General features: G+C 37.7%; 1 protein-coding gene and 1 pseudogene across 1 annotated transcript; one reads left to right on the top strand and one right to left on the bottom strand.

Annotated features, from left to right (window-relative positions):
- Positions 1 to 5,543: 5,543 nt before the first annotated feature.
- LOC125471406 lies at positions 5,544 to 9,917 on the top strand. The gene is made up of 4 exons (XM_048571727.1): positions 5,544 to 5,690; positions 9,055 to 9,188; positions 9,384 to 9,587; positions 9,863 to 9,917. Exons 1-4 carry the CDS (start codon positions 5,544 to 5,546, stop codon positions 9,915 to 9,917), a joined length of 540 nt encoding a protein of 179 aa, XP_048427684.1.
- Positions 9,918 to 11,593: 1,676 nt separating this feature from the next.
- LOC103944802 lies at positions 11,594 to 17,677 on the bottom strand (annotated as a pseudogene).
- Between the last annotated feature and the right edge of the window lie 1,438 nt (positions 17,678 to 19,115).

Here is a 19,115-nt window from a genome sequence, read left to right as displayed (position 1 = left end):
TTTGGAACATAAAGAACAGAATTCAATTTTATAGACTGTGGAGAAGTCCTTAAAAGGGAATCGCCAATATGAGAAACTTGCAAACCTTCACCAGCAGCTGTTTGAACTGTGTCAGTTTGAGAATATGGTGAAGCAACGGACAAATTACTCAATTCATTCGTCATGTGATTGGTTGCCCCGGAATCAGTGAGCCAGACTTGAGAAGAAACTGGATTAGGTATGGCAGAAGATGCATTCATGGCATAGGAAGAAGATGCATTCATGGAAGGAACCACATTCACAGAGGACATATTAGACACAGGAGGCATAGCACTCATATACTGAGATTGCATTGAACCAGGAAACACAGTATGCATAGCAGTCATTTGTGATGGATAATTCCTTTCTTTGTTTCTGTAAAAACATGTCTTAGCCGTGTGATTACTTCTATCACAGATTTGACAATTCTCAGAAGACTTAGCACATCTATACACACATGTAGCAGCAGAATGTCCATGTTGAGAACATATTTGACATATGACATTGGAAAGAGAATTACCATTGTGAGCCTGAGAAGGACTACCAAGTATACTAGGAGCAAAATCCCGAACGGTAGGTTTAGAATGATAAAACTTTTGTCCCTGATTCGAACCAAATCTCTGACCTTGATTATACGTAGCTTTGCCTTTACCCTTAAATTTGGACTTGTGACCCCCATTATAGAATGAAGATTGACCAGAGTTCCCATGAAAACCATTAGAATTGTGAAATCCATTTGAGAAAGAACCTTGATCTGAAGATGACGAAGCCCCAGAAGTAACACCTTGCTCCTTTACCAGCATTGCAGTAGGAAAGGAAACACATGAATTGTTTTCAATAGTGGCTTCTTCAGCAAGTAACTGAGCACGAAATTCCTTCAACGATATCACATTCTCTCGGCCACGAATAACACATCTGAACGTATTGTATTCTGCAGGTAGACCATTTAAGGCCAAGATCACAATATCCTCATCAACAAATGTAACACCAGCAGCTGCTAGATAGTCTCTTGTTTCTTTGATGCGTTGAAGATATTGGGAGACAGAATCAGCCCCTTTCTTGATTGTTTGAAGATCAGACTTTAGCTGGAAAATAGAAGTCTTGCTTACCGTAGAAAACTGTTCTTGAAGACGAACCCATAAATCTCTAGCACTACTACTCCCAATTGCACAAGAAATAGCCATGGGAGACAAGGTAGCAGTGATAAGTTGCATGAGAGCCCGATCATGCATCTTCCAAACCTTATATGAATCCGATTCAACTCTCATACCAGACCCAGACGCAGTAACTTCCAGATCAGTAGAAAACTGAGACGGACACGGATTTGTTCCATCAACAAAATCCATAATTCCATAGCCTTCAAGCATCAACTTCATTTGAAAATGCCATTGAAGGTAGTTAGAATCATCCAATTTAACCGAAACCGAAGTTGACACAGACGAAATCAACCCAGTAATAGGGGACTGCAAGATTTGCAGTTGATTTGCAGTAACCATAGTAAGAACTCTCTCAGAGGAATAAAACCAAACAGGTGGTGAGCAAAGATTTTCAGAGGAAAAATCAAAGAAATGGGCAAACACCAGAACCCAGAAATCAGAAAAAGAATGATTCAGAAAGAAGAAAAGAATGGAGCGGAAGCTTAAGAAACCAGAATCGAAGAAGCTTACGATCGAAGCTTACGATCGAAACTTACGAGAGCGATTGATACCATGTTAACCATACCATACATAGAATCCAGAAAGACAGAAGAGTTAAGGGAGAAGAGAAAGAATCAGAAAGCTTAGAGAGAGAGAGAAAGAAATCTTCTTTTCTTTATTATTTTTGCATTGTTCTAATCTTCTTACACAAGCTATATTATATACTACCTTGACCTTATCATATCTGAACTGTCCTAACCATAGTCTTCAATCTAGCCACTGTATTACTGACAGATGGCACAATCTAACTAATTCAGTTATATACTCTTACAGGAATTCCCCATCGAGCGGGTTCATGCTCTTTTCTAGAAGTTTTATCGAATTGGGCTACTGAGCTCATCCAGCACAACTTTGAGATTTGCCTTATGATTATGTGGGCTATATGGAGTGCTAGGAATGATCGTCTGTGGAATGACAAAATAGAGTCTCTGAACTTAGTGATGGCTCGATGTCTATGCTGGTGGCATGAGTTTAAGAAGACTATTCTCCCCACTTATGGCACTACTCCTACCCTCATGCAGACTCAATGGGCTCGGCCAAGGGCCTCTTTCTGAAGATTAATGTCGATGGGGCGTGGAATGAACATCTTAAACAGGGGGAATTGGGATCATAATAAGAAACGATCAGGGCTCTCTTCTGGTGGCTTCTGCTACGAAGCTTGATCACATCTTCTCTCCCCCTCAGGAGGAAGCGATGGCAGCCAAAGATGGCGTAATGTTGGCGACGCAAAAGGGACTTCAAAACTTTATTTTAGAAAGTGATTCGTTCTAGATTGTTGCTGCAATTCGTGATCCTTTTCCTAATATGTCAGTCATTGGGCATATTATCGAAGACACGAAACCTTTGTTAGCATCAGTCACTGAGGCTTCTTCTACCCATGTTCGTCACCAAGCCAATAGTGTTGCTCATCGCCTAGCGCGTGCTGCCCTTCTTTGTGGAATTAATTGTACCTGGGATGGGGCTCCACTGGACCTCATTTCAGACCTTCTATTTGAGGAAGCTAATATGAAACTGTGTTGTTGTCCATTTGGACTTTTAATGAAATCTATCAATCTTTTCTCAAAAAAGTAATAATCTAATCGTCAACGACCACATCATTTGGTTTGAAAATTTGGTTTCCCTAGCATTACACATAAAATTAAAGTTTCTCCTTACTCTTTAAAGTAAACAAGTAAACTTTAATTCGAAAACCTCACTAATAGAAAGAGGAAATATGCGCTTAGCCTAATCCCTTTTTTGTAAGGCCTGCATAAAAATATGCTATTGAAGTAAGTAAAGCTAAAGCACAATTAAATAGGAAGATTACACTCTGAGACATTCCAATAGAAAACCATATTCTAGTCATTTATGCAACTATCAATGGATTATGTAAACACCAACAAGCTCGAATGTAAGAAACATCGTAAAAGAAGTCGTCCTAACAAACGGTTATTTCATACCTATGTGGAAAGCTTTCAACTGAATTAGAACGGGTTTCTTTTTCGTTTTATCCTTTGTCTTTCGAAACTCATTTTCTATATGGGGTAACACTGAAATTTCAAAATAAAAAGTTATAGGTCGTGTGTATAGGGAGAAAATTTGGGTACCAATAAAATTTTTCTAAACAAAAATGCAAGGACGACAATGGATCATGATCTCTAGGCTTAAGTTGTGTGTATTTACTTGCATTTCGCTACATCTTAATTGACACACCCGACCCTGATATTTCCCAAATACCAGGGTAGGCATGTGCTGGCCAACACTCGAAGGTGACAAAGCCGTATTAGAATGCATGAGAACAAGAAATAAGTAAGAATTATAAATTTAAATATAATTAATATGCAAATGAGGAACGTGTTCAGAGTATACAACTAATCTAAAACATTAAAAGAAATAACATAAGATTTAATGAATAAAGGAATGGGTCCTACACCAAGAGAACTCGAAGATGCCGATGCGAAAATGCCTTGATGCCGGGATTGTACGCCTCGAATCTAAGTCCTGAGGGGGCACAAATATATCCAAATTCCACCTACATAGACACAAATACCCTCAAATTTAACAATCAAACAAATTAAAGGTTTTTTAGCCAAAATGATTTGTGACATTGACATAACTCCTTAATCTAGTCCTTAACAATTAATGATAATCAATAGTAGTGTTCTTGAATTTGTCTATACTGAATCATTTTAGTCTTTCTTTAAATTTGTTCGTCATGATCATTTAGTTTTTTCGTGAAAAATCTATTAATTGCTCTGTTAGTGTGATTGTGTGGCACCATGTGGGTCTCACAAATATAATTATATAACGACATGTGGATTAACTTTAAAAACTATTTTGTATTTAAAACTAAAAAGATATTAGTAAGAAAAAAGGCGTTGAAGGCATGATTGAAATTCTGCTGCTCCCACTTACGGTAACCATGGCAGTGCTTAATGTCGGTGATGAGGAGGTCAAAGGGAATAGGGTTGTGGTGTTGGAGTGTAGAAGCGAATGTGAAGTTGAACCGGAGCTTGAGATGATAGTAGCTAAAAAACTTTTAATTTATTTAATTGTTAAATTTGAGGGTATTTGTATCTATTTAAGTGAAATTTTGGATATATTTGAAAGTTTTTATAAAAAGTGACATTTTTGAAATTAAGAGTTAATTTTTTGCTATACTTGATAAATACTCACAAGGATTATTAGTTCTTGTGATTTTGGTTCACTAAATGTGTCTGTTTATAATCCAAAACTATTTTCAAGTTTTTTCTGCTTATTGTCGTCAAAAATATTTTTAATTATTGGAAGGGTTTTTTAAGTTTAAATATCAATTCTAACAAAAATTTTAGCTAAAATACCACATAGTTTAGAAAATTACAAGATTGCCACTCCATTCTACAATGTTTCCAACCAGTCAACTTTTTCCAACGGTTAGATCAATTTTTTCGACGACCGGCCACTAATTTTGCATGTAGGGCTGGAAAAAATTCCCGAAAATCCCAAACCAAACCGAAAAAATCCCAAACCCAAACCGAAAAATCCCAAACCGAAACTATCCCAAACTTTGGTAATCCCATACCGAAATATTCGGTATGGAATTGGTTTCCAGATTTCTTTTCTTCGGTATTCCCGAAGTCCCGAAATCTTCTGTATTCCCGAAGTCCCGAAATCTTCTCTTGTTTTTGGTTCCTACTTTCCAGCGCTACATCTGCAAAGAACAATGAAAAAATAAAATAAAAAGCAGAGCCTTTCGGTTCCACTAGCAAAGGAACAAAAATAAAATAATATGGAAGAGGCATGTGATGGTGATGCCTTGTCGGTTTGGGATAAAAGCACAAAGCTTTTTTGGAAACTAAAAGCACAAAGCTTTTGTTTTGGTTTTGAATCTTGATTCTTGAGGCAGATGAGAGAAGCAGTCTTCGTGTTGGGAAGCAGAGATAGGAAGAAGCTCTCTCGTCTCTGGCCTCGACCCATTTCTCTCTCTATCCTCTCTGAAGCTTTCTCGTCTCTGGGTTATGAATCCTCAGCGCTGCGCATGCACGATTCATAACCCACAACAAATAATTCCATTTGATGATCACTGAAGCTCGAGAGAAAAAGATTGGATTTTTGCATGTGAAGGATTTGTGCAGAAATGGCATAAGAACATGTGATTGTGAAAATGAGCGGGTGTGGCCGTGTGGGGTTAGGAGTGAGGTGGACTCAGAGTCGCCGCCGTGCTCGAAGAAAAAGATTGGATTTTTGCTTGTGGGTTCTAAAGGATTTGTGCAGAAATGGCATGAGAAGATGTGATTGTGGAGAGGAGTGGGTGTGGGGTTGGGAGCTAGGTGGATTCGGAGCCGTCGCCGTGGTCGTTGCTTTCTGAGAATGGTGAAGGTGGCGGAGGAGAATGGTATTAAGATCTCTCTCAGGAGGAGGCTTGTGAAGAAGCCACTGGAGATTGTTGGTGTTGGCTGCGTCCCGAACCGTACCGAAAAACCGAAAAACATTCGGGAATACCGAAATTCGGGAAAGGCAAAATTTTGGATCGGTTTCGGTTGCTAAAATCTCATCCCGAACTTTTTCAGTTCGGTATTTGGTATATAGTTTTCGGTTCGGTATCCCATACCGAACCACCCTAGTCTAAAGGTCACTGTGACTTTCAAAATATACTTGTAAAGTAATGAATTTTCCCGTTAGTTCTTTAATTTTGTTGGGTGTACTGTACACGTGAAGAAACAGTAAACTCATACAAAAAATATAATTGAAGATGAAAAAGTTGAACCTTGCTATTTTTTTTGTGACTGTTAAACAATTACTTGAAATTTTTTTCGGCATCAATGATTGTGGCAGACGGTAATTTCCAGCACTGGCGCATGTAACCTATGATTCATGTGCAAAGGCGGAAATGTAAATCAGTAAATGGTCATATTCTTATAAATATCTTGGCCCCCATATTATGACAATTTAAATAGAATGGGCTGAACTTGGTAGTTTTCGAAACTATACGTAGGGTTTGTTTAGAAGTATTTTTAAAATAATTGAAAATATTTTTAATGAAAGTATTTTTTGAATCAATCCTTAGTAAAAATGTAAGGGAATCTTGAAACACTTCAAGTCACTTAAAAGTGCTTTTAGAACTTAAAAACGCTTTCAGTTATTTAAAGGTACTTCCAAATAAGTCCACAAATTTTCCTATGGAGAAATTAGGTTCCCATCCTTATTTTTTCTACTCCATTGATTAAAACTTTATTCCTTTTCAAATTTTGATCAAGGTCCTTCGGTTTTCATAAACGTCATTAAATATTCAAAAACAAAATATTTACATGTCAAGATAATTAAGTTTTATTTTTAAATATACTCATTTAGTGTTAGAAACGTTACATTTGATATATTATATTTATGGCTAAACTTTTTATCATGTATTTGTATTTCTAGTTTGTACTCTTTTTTAATTTGCAATCATCTTTTAAATGTACCTATTTTCTTTTAAATTTTAATTTGTACCCATATATTAATTTCTTTTTGTCCCTTATTTTTTAAACTTTTATTTGTACTCATAATTTTTTTAACCTGTTATTTGTACCTATAATTTATTTATAATGTACCCATTTTTCTTTTTACAAATGTACCACTTTGTGATACGTAAAATGTATCCCTATTTTTTTGTAAGTACCATTTTTTTTATGTAAAAATGTAACCATTTTTTTAATGTAAAATTTATTTATTTTTTAATCTAAAATGTTCCTTTCTTTAATATAAAATGTAACCTTTGTTTTCTATAAAATGTACCCACGTCTTTATGTAAATGTACCAATTTTTTATATATAAAATGTAGCCAAATTTTATTATATAAAGGTACTCATTTTATAAAATTAAAAAAAATCCCTTTTTTTTTTTTTTATAATCTAGAATGCAACATAAGCAATTTTTATTTATTTTTTATTTTTTATCATAACCCATAAGCAATTTTGAATAATTAAATTGGTAGTGTAAATGAAACCAACAAAAAAAAAAAACGGTTGAGTCTTTATTGGTATTATTGCATCTCTATTATTATTATTATTATTATTTTGTCATTTATGTAGCAGGAGAGAGACTTCAATTAAAAATCTAAAATGTATAAGGTTTGAGTCTATAACAATTAGGAACCAGGGACCACAACTAAACTATCCCTTTTCCTATATATGTGTTGACTCTAAAAATTACAGAACCTATGTGGCGCGCAAGCCGAGTGACTAATAAGCTAACTACGTCCTTCGATTGAATGCGGGGCATGCTAACTTGTTGGCCGAGCTCGGCCGAGGAGTAAAATTTGTTGATGTTGCGTTGAGCGCGTTGTTGACTTCTTTATCTTGCGATTGCGACCGAGGAATGAACAAATCTCGGCCTTCGGATTATCGAGCCTGAAGACAAGGCTGCTAGTTCTGCGAAGTTCACAAATCGTCGACGCCGGATTCGGTCACAGTGATTATATTCGTGAAAGTATAAGCACGTCGAATCAACACCAGACTATACAGACACATATATTCAACGATGATGTATGTCTTAATGATGAATGTGGTTCGGCTGTCAGAATGCCGAACTCTGAAACTCACTTGTGAGTATCCAATCATAAAATCACTCAGCATTCAATACGCCGAATTTCGTAACTCGTAACACCCTACTTCACCAAAAAGGCTAATAAGATGACCTCTACCAATAAGGATTCGGAAACCCTTCTCGACTGAGACTTGGATAGGTAACCAGTCAGCCTCGATGCAGTATTGTTTATCCAAACTGAAGGTGCTCCTCGATCGGCTGATTCTACGGCAACAGTGCTGTTTATCCAAACTGAAGGTGCTCACCGGTTGCCTTCACAGTGTTGTTTATCCAAACTGAAGATGTGTCAGTGGGAAAAAGAAAATAAAAAATCTCAAAATGTTTGATAGGTTTTGCGCAGGGTAGTTGTGTGTTGAATTGGATGTCCCTGAATTGCACCCTCATTTCTCTATTCATAGCAGCAAAAACCCAATCCTAACCATACTCGAACTAGGACTCCTTACCCCAATCCATCTTATCTCGGCCAATCCCACTTCTATTAGGACTTTGAACTCACCCCCTTTTGAGGCCATATTCATTGTTGGTCGAGAATCCAAATTGTACTAGGACTTAACCACTTCATTCATCTGCTTTGCAATAGGGCCCATCAACTTCCTTCATCTGGAATATTCTTTTCCAAACAGGGCTTGGCCAACTTTTAGCTAGGCGGCCCATGAACCGGCTGGTTTGTAGCAATGCTCGAACAGAGCTTCTGGGCCGAGAACAATTCCATACTCGGCCCAACCCAATAATTTTAGATCCAAACAATACGACAATGGACATGCATGTCACATGCAGAACTTGAAACTTTTAAAAGACACCAACGATGGACATACATATCACATGCATGCCTTCCATTCAGAGCTTGTGATTCATATGGTAAAACCAACTATAGCAAGTAGGGGTTTGCTATCTTAGCATAGCACCATCTGCAGCCGTCTGGATAGGAGTAGAACCGTCTAGATAGGAGTCGCAGTGGGCCATTCTCATTGGCCATTGCCAATGAATAAGCAAAAGCCACGACCTCCCTAGTTATATAAGTGCACGTGTTTGTCACCCAAAAGAATAGAATGCACGTAAACATCACCATTTCGTCCAAATTATTTATCCAGAATTTTGTTTACTGTTGAGTTACTACTTTAGAAACAAAAGAAAATGCCTTTCTGGGCAACCGTAAGTCTACTAAAATTCTTCTTTTCGATCATTTGCTTTGTATCATGATAATCTCTTTGTTTTGATTCGATTGCCTTAGTTACGTTATATATAAATTATGATAATGTTAATTGGTAAAATGATGAATTAATGTGGGTTTGTATAGAACAAATTAAGATTAATGCTGGCTCCGGTGGGAGGGAACCGACCTTTTGCAACCTCCGCCGCGCCGAAGATGAAACAATTTGCAGAAAACGTTCGTGATAGTGAGGCTGCTCAGTCTACCATCTCAAGCATCTGGTATGTATACTCTAGCGCTTAAGCATCATGATTGATGATGATACTTAACAAGTGATCATGAAATTTTGTATGTTATGCATTTTAATTAATTTATGCATGCAATCGATCCAGGAAATTTCTTAGATAGCCACAGAACACACCCGTTGCTGTGCTGCTAGGGTTTATAATGGTGCCTGTGGCGATTGGGACGCACAGTGCTCTGCAGCAGCTCATGCATGCCCCGATGGTTGTGGTCGACAAGAGCAAGAGGGAATCCATGCAAGAGGTTGACAACCCAGATGTTGCCGTTAGCTCATCCGACAAGTTTATCAACAAATCTTTCCTCAGGAAGGTTGGCCAAATTCAGGAGCCCAGCAGCCGATCCATGCCTGATTCAGTCCAGCATGACCCTTTTACTAGGTATACATACATTCATACATGCTCGTAATTTTTTACGCACGAATTACTCTAATTGTAAAATGCTTATACTGGCAGACAAAATTCTAGCAACATAAATGTTATATGTTGTTTTGTTACTTCTTGTAAATTTGGGTTAAGAATTATTAAACAGATCAATGATTTAGATTCATCATTTTCCATAAATATATTATGTTGTCAAATTGTAACGTTTGTCATGGATTGTAATATTTAGGACATTATGCCAATGAAGGCTAGCTGTTGGTTGATACTTACAGGCCTCGCACAGCAGAGACGCTCAAGACTGCCGGAGTGGATCCAAGCCGTCACTAAATAGGATTGTCCATCTCAACAAATTACAGATACTTCGTAGTGTCTCTAAGAATTTCTATCTATCCATGCTCCCGTTAGAATCCGACCATCATGATGGTTTGATATTGTAAATAGCTTAAATTTGGGAACATGGTTTTCCTTTTCCTCTGTTCATAGCTTAATTTTGTTGCAGTGCACAAAAATATGTCATATGGGTTATGAAGCCCTCCCTCCCTTGCTAGGAAATTAATTAGAGGCGAGAGTATCCCATTTTCGCTTGTTTAATTGTATCGGTTTGTTCTAATAAACAGAGACACCATATAATCTTAAACATAATATTTGAATTGCTTTTGTATCTGACATATATGTAATTTGCTAAATTAAAATTATTTTCTATCAAATTAACCAAAATATGACTTTGATTTGGGTGCTACATTTTATGCACCAAACTAACATAAATCATGGAGCTGACTGCACACTACTGATCAATGAGTAGAACAACGATTTATAACAAAACTTAATTGTAAGGGTACCATAGACATCACACATGATAAGGTCATAAAGGGTTAAAAGTAAATGTTCCTTCCCAGTGAAACTGCAGTATTGATAACAATTACGGATGGTTTCTGTTGAAAGCATTGTTTTAATATTTGAAAACGCGTTAAGCACTTTTGTTCAACCAAAATTCAAGCTGGATTCCGAGTCTATGGATTTAGATTACGTGCATTTACCCGCAATATTAACTAGTCTCTGACATACACACCAAATTTAGTAGTTAACTCCTATCTAAGTAAAAAAACTAACAAAAAAATGAACGAAAAATAAAAAACCTGTTAGCCGCAAAAACCAACTAAAAGTCTTATTCGTCGTCTGCATAAAAATCTGGTATCTATGTTTGAATCTATATGCAATTCAAGCGAAAACTCTACTGCGAATTAACAGTAGAGAAGGAGTTGCAAGAATACATGAGTGTGCCAAATAGAAAACATAAAACTATTTTTTAAACAAATTAATTGCAAGAGTAGTTCCTGCTATGAATCATATAATCATTGAGTCCTTAAAATCAATTTCAACCAAAAATTAACAGCAGTACTTCATTGGTTTGAATAGTGGTATTAGTAGTCCAGTAGAGAGAGAGAGAGAGAGAGAGAGAGAAGAGGAAGAATAGAGAAATAGAAGGGGGAGGGGGAGAGGAGGGGGGGTTGGTGGCGATCAGGAGGAAAGGGTTGGCGGTGTGGATTGGGTATTGTGTGATGTAGAGGTTGGGGGTGGATGAAGGTTTCGGAACTTTTCGTATTGTTTTGTTTTCTATTTCTAATTTTATATAGAGGTAATGCTAAATAAACTAAATTTGTAGATAAAATTTACAAACTAAATGATGTGTTTTTAATAGCAAATGAGCATGTTTATCAACGCTTAAGTAATAATCTAATTATCAACTTTTATATAATTTAGTTTACAAATTTTATCTATAAATTTAGTTTTCCTTGTATTACACTTTATTTTCACTTGAGGTTATTAAATTGGAGCTAACTATTAATTTTAATTTGCCATGTCTTAAGTCGTACGATTATAAGAATGGTTGATGTGACAACTTGTTCCACGATTTACGAAACTAAAATGGTATTTTTGTAATTTCACTAATTTTAGGATGTTTGTTTTAAGATCAATAATAATTCCCTTTTACAAACGTATTTTCAAAGGGCTCCTAAAAGAGTTACTAGGCCAAATTTTGCATAATGAACAAGGAACTGATATGCCAAGGAAAAAAATACATCCTTGACAACACCAAAAACTCCTTCCTTCTTGAAACATAAGGGCTCCGCACGCACAACAGGAGAGTTAATGAGGTATAGTCGTAGTGCATCAGTCCCATGGTCATCGATAACTTCCCTTGGTGAAGCATAGTTTTTCAAACTTTTACTCATTTTTTTCCCATCCTCAGCAAGGACAAGTCCATTGCAAATGAGGTTCCTAAAAGTAGGTTTCCCAAATAATGCTGTAGATAACACCGTAAGTGTAGAACTATCTACGAGTCTGATCTAGCCCCTCAGCCACAAAATGGCCACAGAATTTTTTCTCAAAAAGTTCAACATTCTCAAAAAAAGGATAGTGGATATAAGCATAAGGCATGAACCCACTCTCAAACCAACAATCAAACACAGTGTATATGTTGAAGAGCACCATTTTCGGGACCTCGGCTTGAGGAAATAGTAATGTGATCAATATTGCGGCAGTGCAGATCAAAAATCTTAACACCAGAAAGCTCTTCAAGCCTCCGAATACAATCCATAACAACAATTCCTTCACCGTCCTTCACTAATCCACAGTGGAAGTGGAGTGCCCCAAAATCTGTAAAATCTAATCAAATGACTGAGGAATAGAATTGGCCAGAATAATGGTATTGATATTAGTCTACTAACTTTATACAGAGAGTTCCTTATAAACAAGCAGCTGATCCTGCAATTCTACTATACAAGAACGGAAGGAAATATATACATATTAATTACTGATTACACGCCTATTCTAGGCCCTTTATGATAGGGATCCTGATTGCTTTCTAACACTCCCCCTCAAGTTGGAGAATGGATGTCAAGAACTCCCAACTTGCGAATCATGACTGAAAAGGAATCCTTACCCAAAGGCTTTGTGAAAACATCTGCTAGTTGCTGCAAGGAGGTGACATACTTGGTAATGATCGATCCATCTTTTATTTTATGAAATGACAATCTATTTCAATATGTAGTGTTCGCTCATGAAAGACCAGATTCGCAGCTATATGTAGTGCAGCGTTATTGTCACAATGAAGTAATGAGGCTTCTGGATGTGGTAACTGCAGGTCACGCAACAAACCCCGCAGCCAGGTGAGTTCACAGCATGCTCCTGTCATCGCACTATATTCAGCTTCTGCCGAAGAGAGTGAGACAGTTTTTTGTCTCTTCGTTCTCCATGAAATCAAGGAATTTCCAAGAAATACACAATATCCAGTGGTAGACCTTCGAGTGATGGGACAACCCGCCCTAGTCAGAGTCACAAAAAACACTCAACTTTAATGTATTCTCAGCTGGAAATAAAAGGCCTTAGCCAGGAGCACTTTTGAGGTATCTGAGTATGTGAAGGCCAGCCTTCATATGTGGTCGACGAGGCTCATGCATAAATCGACTGAGGACATGTACATCATATATAATATCAGGCCATGTGATGGTAAGGTAGATCAAACGACCTACCAACCGTCTAAACTGAGATGGGTCATTTAGCAATTCACCTGTATCAGACAACTAAGTTCTTTGCTCCATTAGGAATGAAATAAGTCGGGCACCTAATATACCTTCATCTTTAATAATATCAAGAGCATATTTTCATTGAGAAATATAAATGCCTTTCTTTGAACAAGAAACTTCAATGCCCAAGAAATATTTGAGATCACCAAGATCCTTAATACGAAATTAGGAATGAAGAAATTTTTAATTTTTTTAGGGAACTGATTGCATTTTCATCATTGCCAGTAATCAATATATCATCGACATAAATCAATAGAGCAGTAAATGATTTACCTCTCCTACAAGTGAAAAGAGAATAATCAGCTTTCAACTGAACGAAACTAGCCACTTGAACAACTTCAGTGAACTTAGCAAACCATTGATGTAAGGCTTGTTTGAGGCCATACAAGGACTTGTTGAGGCAACACACTAGGTTTTCCCCCTATCACCGAAGTCCCAGAAAAGGTGTCATGTAAATTTCTTCAAGAAGGTCGCCATGAAGGAATGCATTGTTGACGTCGAGTTGATTAAGGGGTCAGTTACGAGCAGAGGAAATGGAAAGAATGCAGCGCACAGTAATCATTTTCGTTGTGGGTGAGAATGTGTCATGGTAATCAATGATTTCGGTTTAAGTGAAACCTTTGGTGACAAGTCGAGCTTTGTAACGCTCAATGGAACCATCTGAATGACGCTTAATTTTATAGACCCACTTACAATCAATTGGATGTTTGCACAGTGGAAAGGAAGTGAAGGTCCATGTATGATTAGATTAGAGAGCCTTAAGTTCGGCGTTCATCACCTATTACCAGTGAACATGTGATTTTGCTTCTGCAAAAGAGGTTGGTTCGATATCCCTACTAATATTGACAATAAATGATAAATGCTTGGGTGTGCATTGATGGTAAGAAACAAAATTACAAAGAGGATAACGAGTACCTGGTGAATGGCTAAGCGACTGTGAAGACGAAGGGTCTGGGGGCAAAGTCACCTGCGAGCAGACAAAGTCTTGAGAAGAACGAAAGGTTGTTTTGGCGTTGTGATTGGCGAAAAGGTCATGCATATGGTGGTTCTGGGGACTCAAATGAAGTAGGAGAAGGGACAAAAATGGGTGGCATAGGAAAGAAGGAAAATTGTCTAAAGGTAGAGGGATAAGATTGGTTGGTGAAGGAGAAGATTATGAAGTATGAGAGGATTCTGAAGTAAGAGAGGGTGATGCTGAAGGAGACGATGTAATTGAAGGAGCGGATGAGGCTAAAAGAGCATGTGTTGGAATAGTTGAGGAAGAAGGAGGCGTGTCAGACATGGATAGATGAGAAGAAACAATACAGGTCTGATATTGGGAGGAAAAGAGGAACTTTTGTAGTTAGATTTGGAGCATAGGTATTGGTGGCCACGGGTTGGTCATGAGTGGTGGTCTGAAAGGGAAAAATTTCTTCAAAGAAAACAACATCACGATTAGTAAAAAAAAAACTTGGTGTCCAAATCGTATCAACGATAAGCTTTCCGTCCAGCGAGATAACCAAGAAAGATACTTTTGATGGCGCAGGGCGAAAATTTAAAAGTGGGGTGAACAGAAGTGGCATATGCAAGACACCCAAAAACATTCATATGGGTGTAAGATGGAGGTTTGTGATATAGTTTCTCAAAGTGTGTTTTCTTGGCAAGGATTGGAGTGGGAAGTCAATTAATAATGTAGGCACAATAAGGACACCCTCTCCCAAAATCGTAGGGGAAGATTAGCTTGAAAAAGTAATGCCTTGGCAGTTTCAAGAAGATGCCTCCCGTTCGACAACCCCGTTTTGTTGGGGTGCGTAAAAGCATGAATTTTGGTAAATGACCCCATTATCTTGGAAAAATAACGCAAAGAATAAAATTCACCCCCATTATCCACTCGGATTTGTTGTATTTTGGAATTGAATTGTGTTTGAACGAAGGCAAAAAAAGAATTAAGAATGCCTTGTGTTTCGGATTTATGGTGCATGAGGAACATCCATGTATACCGAGAAAAATCGTCAACAATAGTTAAAAAAATAATGTGCTCCAGACAGGGAAATGGTTTTATGAGGTCTCCAAAAGTCGCAGTGTATAAAAGAGAAAAGACTAGAAGTAGAGATGGAACTTGCACCAAATGGAAGTCGTGTTTGTTTGGCTAAAGGGCAAATATCGCATACTATAGTATGAGAATAAGGGAATTTTAATGAAGTTTTGGATAGAAATTCCAAGCGATTGGAAGAAATTTGACCCAAACGCATGTGCCACAAAATAGACGAAATAGTGACAAGTTTACAAGAGGGTTTATTGTTGGGGAATGATTGTTGAGTAGTCAACGCCACAAGGTAGTAAAGTTGCCCGCACTGTTTTCCCAGACCAATCGTTTTCTTCGTAGCAAAGTCCTGTAAAATACACCAATATGGAAAAAAAATGTCACCGGACAACTCAAACCCATTGTAATTTTGCTAACCAACATAAGATCAACTTTGAAACTAGGTACACCCAAAACAACTCTCAATTCTATGTATGAATTTAAAGACAAATTGTCAATAGAAGTGATATGAGCCTTTTCTCCACTAGATAATACAACCGGTGGCAGTGAGGTTTTGGTGGTGGAGTCGAGCAAGTATGGGGAAGACGTGATGTGGTCTATTACTCCACTATCGATTAACCATTAATGAGAATGCACTCGAAATTTGGACATAATTGGTTCACTACCTGTGGTTTAAGCTTTTGGAACGATCGATGACGGCTTAGTCGCTTTATTATTCATGATGGAAAACATTTGTTGAAACTGGGTCTCTGAGAATGATCAGCACCAGGTTGCATAATCTTCTCCATTGGAAACAAGGATGTAAATAAAAAATGGATTAAAGGTTTTTGGTTTGCCTTCATCCAAGCTTTGGTCATTACCCATGGCTAGGATTGACGACACAAAACAAGAAAAATGGAAAATAGAAAAAACTCACTGTATAGGCATGAGAAAATCTAACGAAAGCATGGCAGAGCAAAGCTAAGGGAAGCCCTACTCTGATACCATGTAAAATCTAATCAAATGACTGAGGAATAGAATTGGCCAGAATAATGGTATTGATATTAGTCTACTAACTTTATACAGAGAGTTCCCTATAAACAAGGTTGGTCCTGCAATTCTACTATACAAGAGAGGAAGGAAATATATACATATTAATTACTGATTACATGCGTATTCTAGGCCCTTTATGATAGGGATCTTGATTGCTTTCTAACAAAATCTACTTCGACTAACAACCCAATCTCATGCATTTTCCAGCCAATTGTGAAAGCGTTTTTTCTTCACAAAATCAAGAACCCAGCAAGTCTGCTTCTTGTTTTCTAACAATTTTTCTTTCAACAGCTCCACTCGGATAAACCAGCTTGGAATAGTTCTGTAAATAAACGGAGTTTTAGATCTCCAACAAAAGGGATAAGAATGAGTAAACATTTCAGACTTCACTAGCCTTCCTTTTGCCTTCACTACTTCAATAATTTCTTCATTTGCATCCTTGACATAGGCACTTGCTGAAATCGGTAATTCTTTCGGTAAAGCGTCCATCATCATCGACAACTACAATCAAGTTATCTCCCTTGTTGATTACTTGATTTTCAAGGCAAACACGATAATCTTCTTCACCAAATACATGAGCACGATGAACAATACCAGTATCACTGTCATCAGTAACATAGTTGTTTGCAACAACTCTAAATGCCACATCAGAGAACTCCATAAAGTAGTCAAAGAGTGGTTCATACTTCTTTCCCAATAAGGAAGCACAAGAAAATTTCTCCACTACTTCATGTGTAGTGTCCATGGTTTCCTTTTTCCCACCTGAGGATCCCTTGGCCTTTGAATTTAGCTTTTTGAATCACAAACATATCCATTTGCTACATTTTCTTTTGGTTTCTCATTAGAAAAAGTTGACACTTGAGATTCAGCGACAACATACACTTTCCCAGCGTACTAATTGCGAACCTTCACATAAGTAAAATTTGCATTGACACGCAGGGTCAACTGCACAAATTCTTGGTATTAACAAGCCCTCGCACTATTCTCTTAAAATTTTTGCTTCTCTTTTATCTTTAAATTGTGGCTTTTATATCTTTCCCTAAAATTACAGAAGAAAAAGAAAGGAAAAGAGATTAGAGTTTAAGTTTTCAAGCACAAAAATTAGGTAATTCTGTTTGCATATTCGTGGTCCATTGTGATGAACCAGTCTCTTCTCTGGTTCATGCAACATGTTCCATCTCCAACAAGGACAAGGAGATTCAATCCAACTCTGACCAAGGCATTTATTCATATTCCCACACGGACACACGAGCAGCAACCTAGTCCAAGATTGATTAGTTCTTTTCCTATACTGATTGTAATTATGTTTTTGTATCTTACTACATGATTACTTTGTAACCCTGTATATATACCAATGATAATTGGCTCACTCATTCATTGAGTTGAGATTCATACATAACATTTTTCATGGTATCAAGAACCAGTATCTCAGGACAAAGGTTCATAGTCTAAATTTTTTTTTTCGGTCCTATCCCAATCATGGCGTCTTCTTCTTCCATTGTTGCTGCTCCTTCTGTCATGAACTTCCTCACCATCAAACTCGACCACAACAACTATCCTCTTTGGTGTGCTCAGTTTCTTCCCTTTCTGCGCAGCCGCAACCTCCTCTCTTTTGTTACCGATGAAAACAAATGCCCGTCTGCCTTCCTTCTTGATGACAATGGAAAATTCACTAACAAAGTTAACCCATTGTATAGTGAATAGATACAAACTAATCAGATGATTCTCTCCTGGATTACTAGTTCTCTTACTCCCAAGGTTCTTGTTACCATTGTCAACAAAATTGATTCGGCCTCTGCTTGGTCATCTCTTTAAGAATGATATGCCTCTACATCTCAGAACCGTATTATTCAAATGCGTACTGAATTAATGAATACTTTTCATGGTGATCTCTGTATTACTAACCATCTCGACAAAATGAATGTGTTTGCCGACAATCTTGCCCTCTCTGAAGCCCCTATTTCTAAGTCTGATCTAGTTGTCATCATTATGAGCAAGGTTGGTCCTTAATATGAGACCACTGTTGCTTCTGCATAAGCTCGTGATACTCCCAACACCTACAATGCCTTGGAAGCTTTACTTCTAAGTGCAGAACAACAACACAATGCTTTCTCTATTCCTTCTGATGTCGACACTTCTGCCTTTGATGTTATGCGTAGTGGCCATGGTGGTTCGTTCTGCGGTGGTCACAATGGAGGCTATGCTTGTGGCGGTGTCTCCTCCCACAACTACATCAATGATTCTTCTCCTGCACCAACTTCTTCTCGTGGACAGCCATTCTCTTCTAATGGCATCCTTGGCCCAGCTCCTATTTCTTGTGGTTTTGCTTCTGCCTCCTAGACCTTCTCATCTGGACGTATTCAATGTCGGATTTGTCAATGTTATGGTCATTCGGTTATTAATTACTTCAATCATCTCAATATGTCATATGAAGGAAGGGTTCATTTGTCTCGTCTTCAAGCTTATGCGGCTGCCCCCTTGCCCTATGCGCGTCCCACTGCTCCTGCTGCTTCGCCTGTACAACAATGGCTCTTTGACTCTGGTGCCAATTCCCACATAATCAATGATGTGGGACAACTTCATAACCCTCGTGAGTATCATGGAACTGATCAAATTCATGGTGTTCATGGTGGTCCAGGTTTGCAAATCTTCAAAATTGGTGACTCGTTTCTTCACACTAAAACTACTTCCTTTCGTTTACATAATACTCTATTTTGTCCTCAAGCCTCCACTAATGTCATTTCCTTAAATTGTTTTACGGATGATTCGTGTGCAAGATTCACGAACGGGGATGACCCTTTTACAAGGCCTGAGTATGGACTTTATCCTTGCCGTTCCTCTCATCAAACACCTGGTATTTTTGCTTCTTAGGTGAACATGTAA

The sequence above is a fragment of a genome, unplaced genomic scaffold (genome assembly GCF_019419815.1).
Source record: "Pyrus x bretschneideri cultivar Hongxiangsu unplaced genomic scaffold, Pyrus_bretschneideri_v1 Contig6, whole genome shotgun sequence".
In the NCBI taxonomy this organism is placed as follows: domain Eukaryota; kingdom Viridiplantae; phylum Streptophyta; class Magnoliopsida; order Rosales; family Rosaceae; genus Pyrus; species Pyrus x bretschneideri.
The sequence above is the reverse complement of the archived record's forward strand: the minus strand, read 5'-3'. Positions and strand labels throughout refer to the sequence as shown.

Coding starts and splice junctions, on each gene's coding strand:
- LOC125471406 (XM_048571727.1), top strand. CDS start 5,544: ATGGTGAAGGTGGCGGAGGAGAATGGTATTAAGATCTCTCTCAGGAGG. Junction 5,691..9,054: donor AATACCGAAATTCGGGAAAG/GCAAAATTTTGG, acceptor GGGTTTGTATAG/AACAAATTAAGATTAATGCT. Junction 9,588..9,862: donor CAGCATGACCCTTTTACTAG/GTATACATACAT, acceptor TGATACTTACAG/GCCTCGCACAGCAGAGACGC.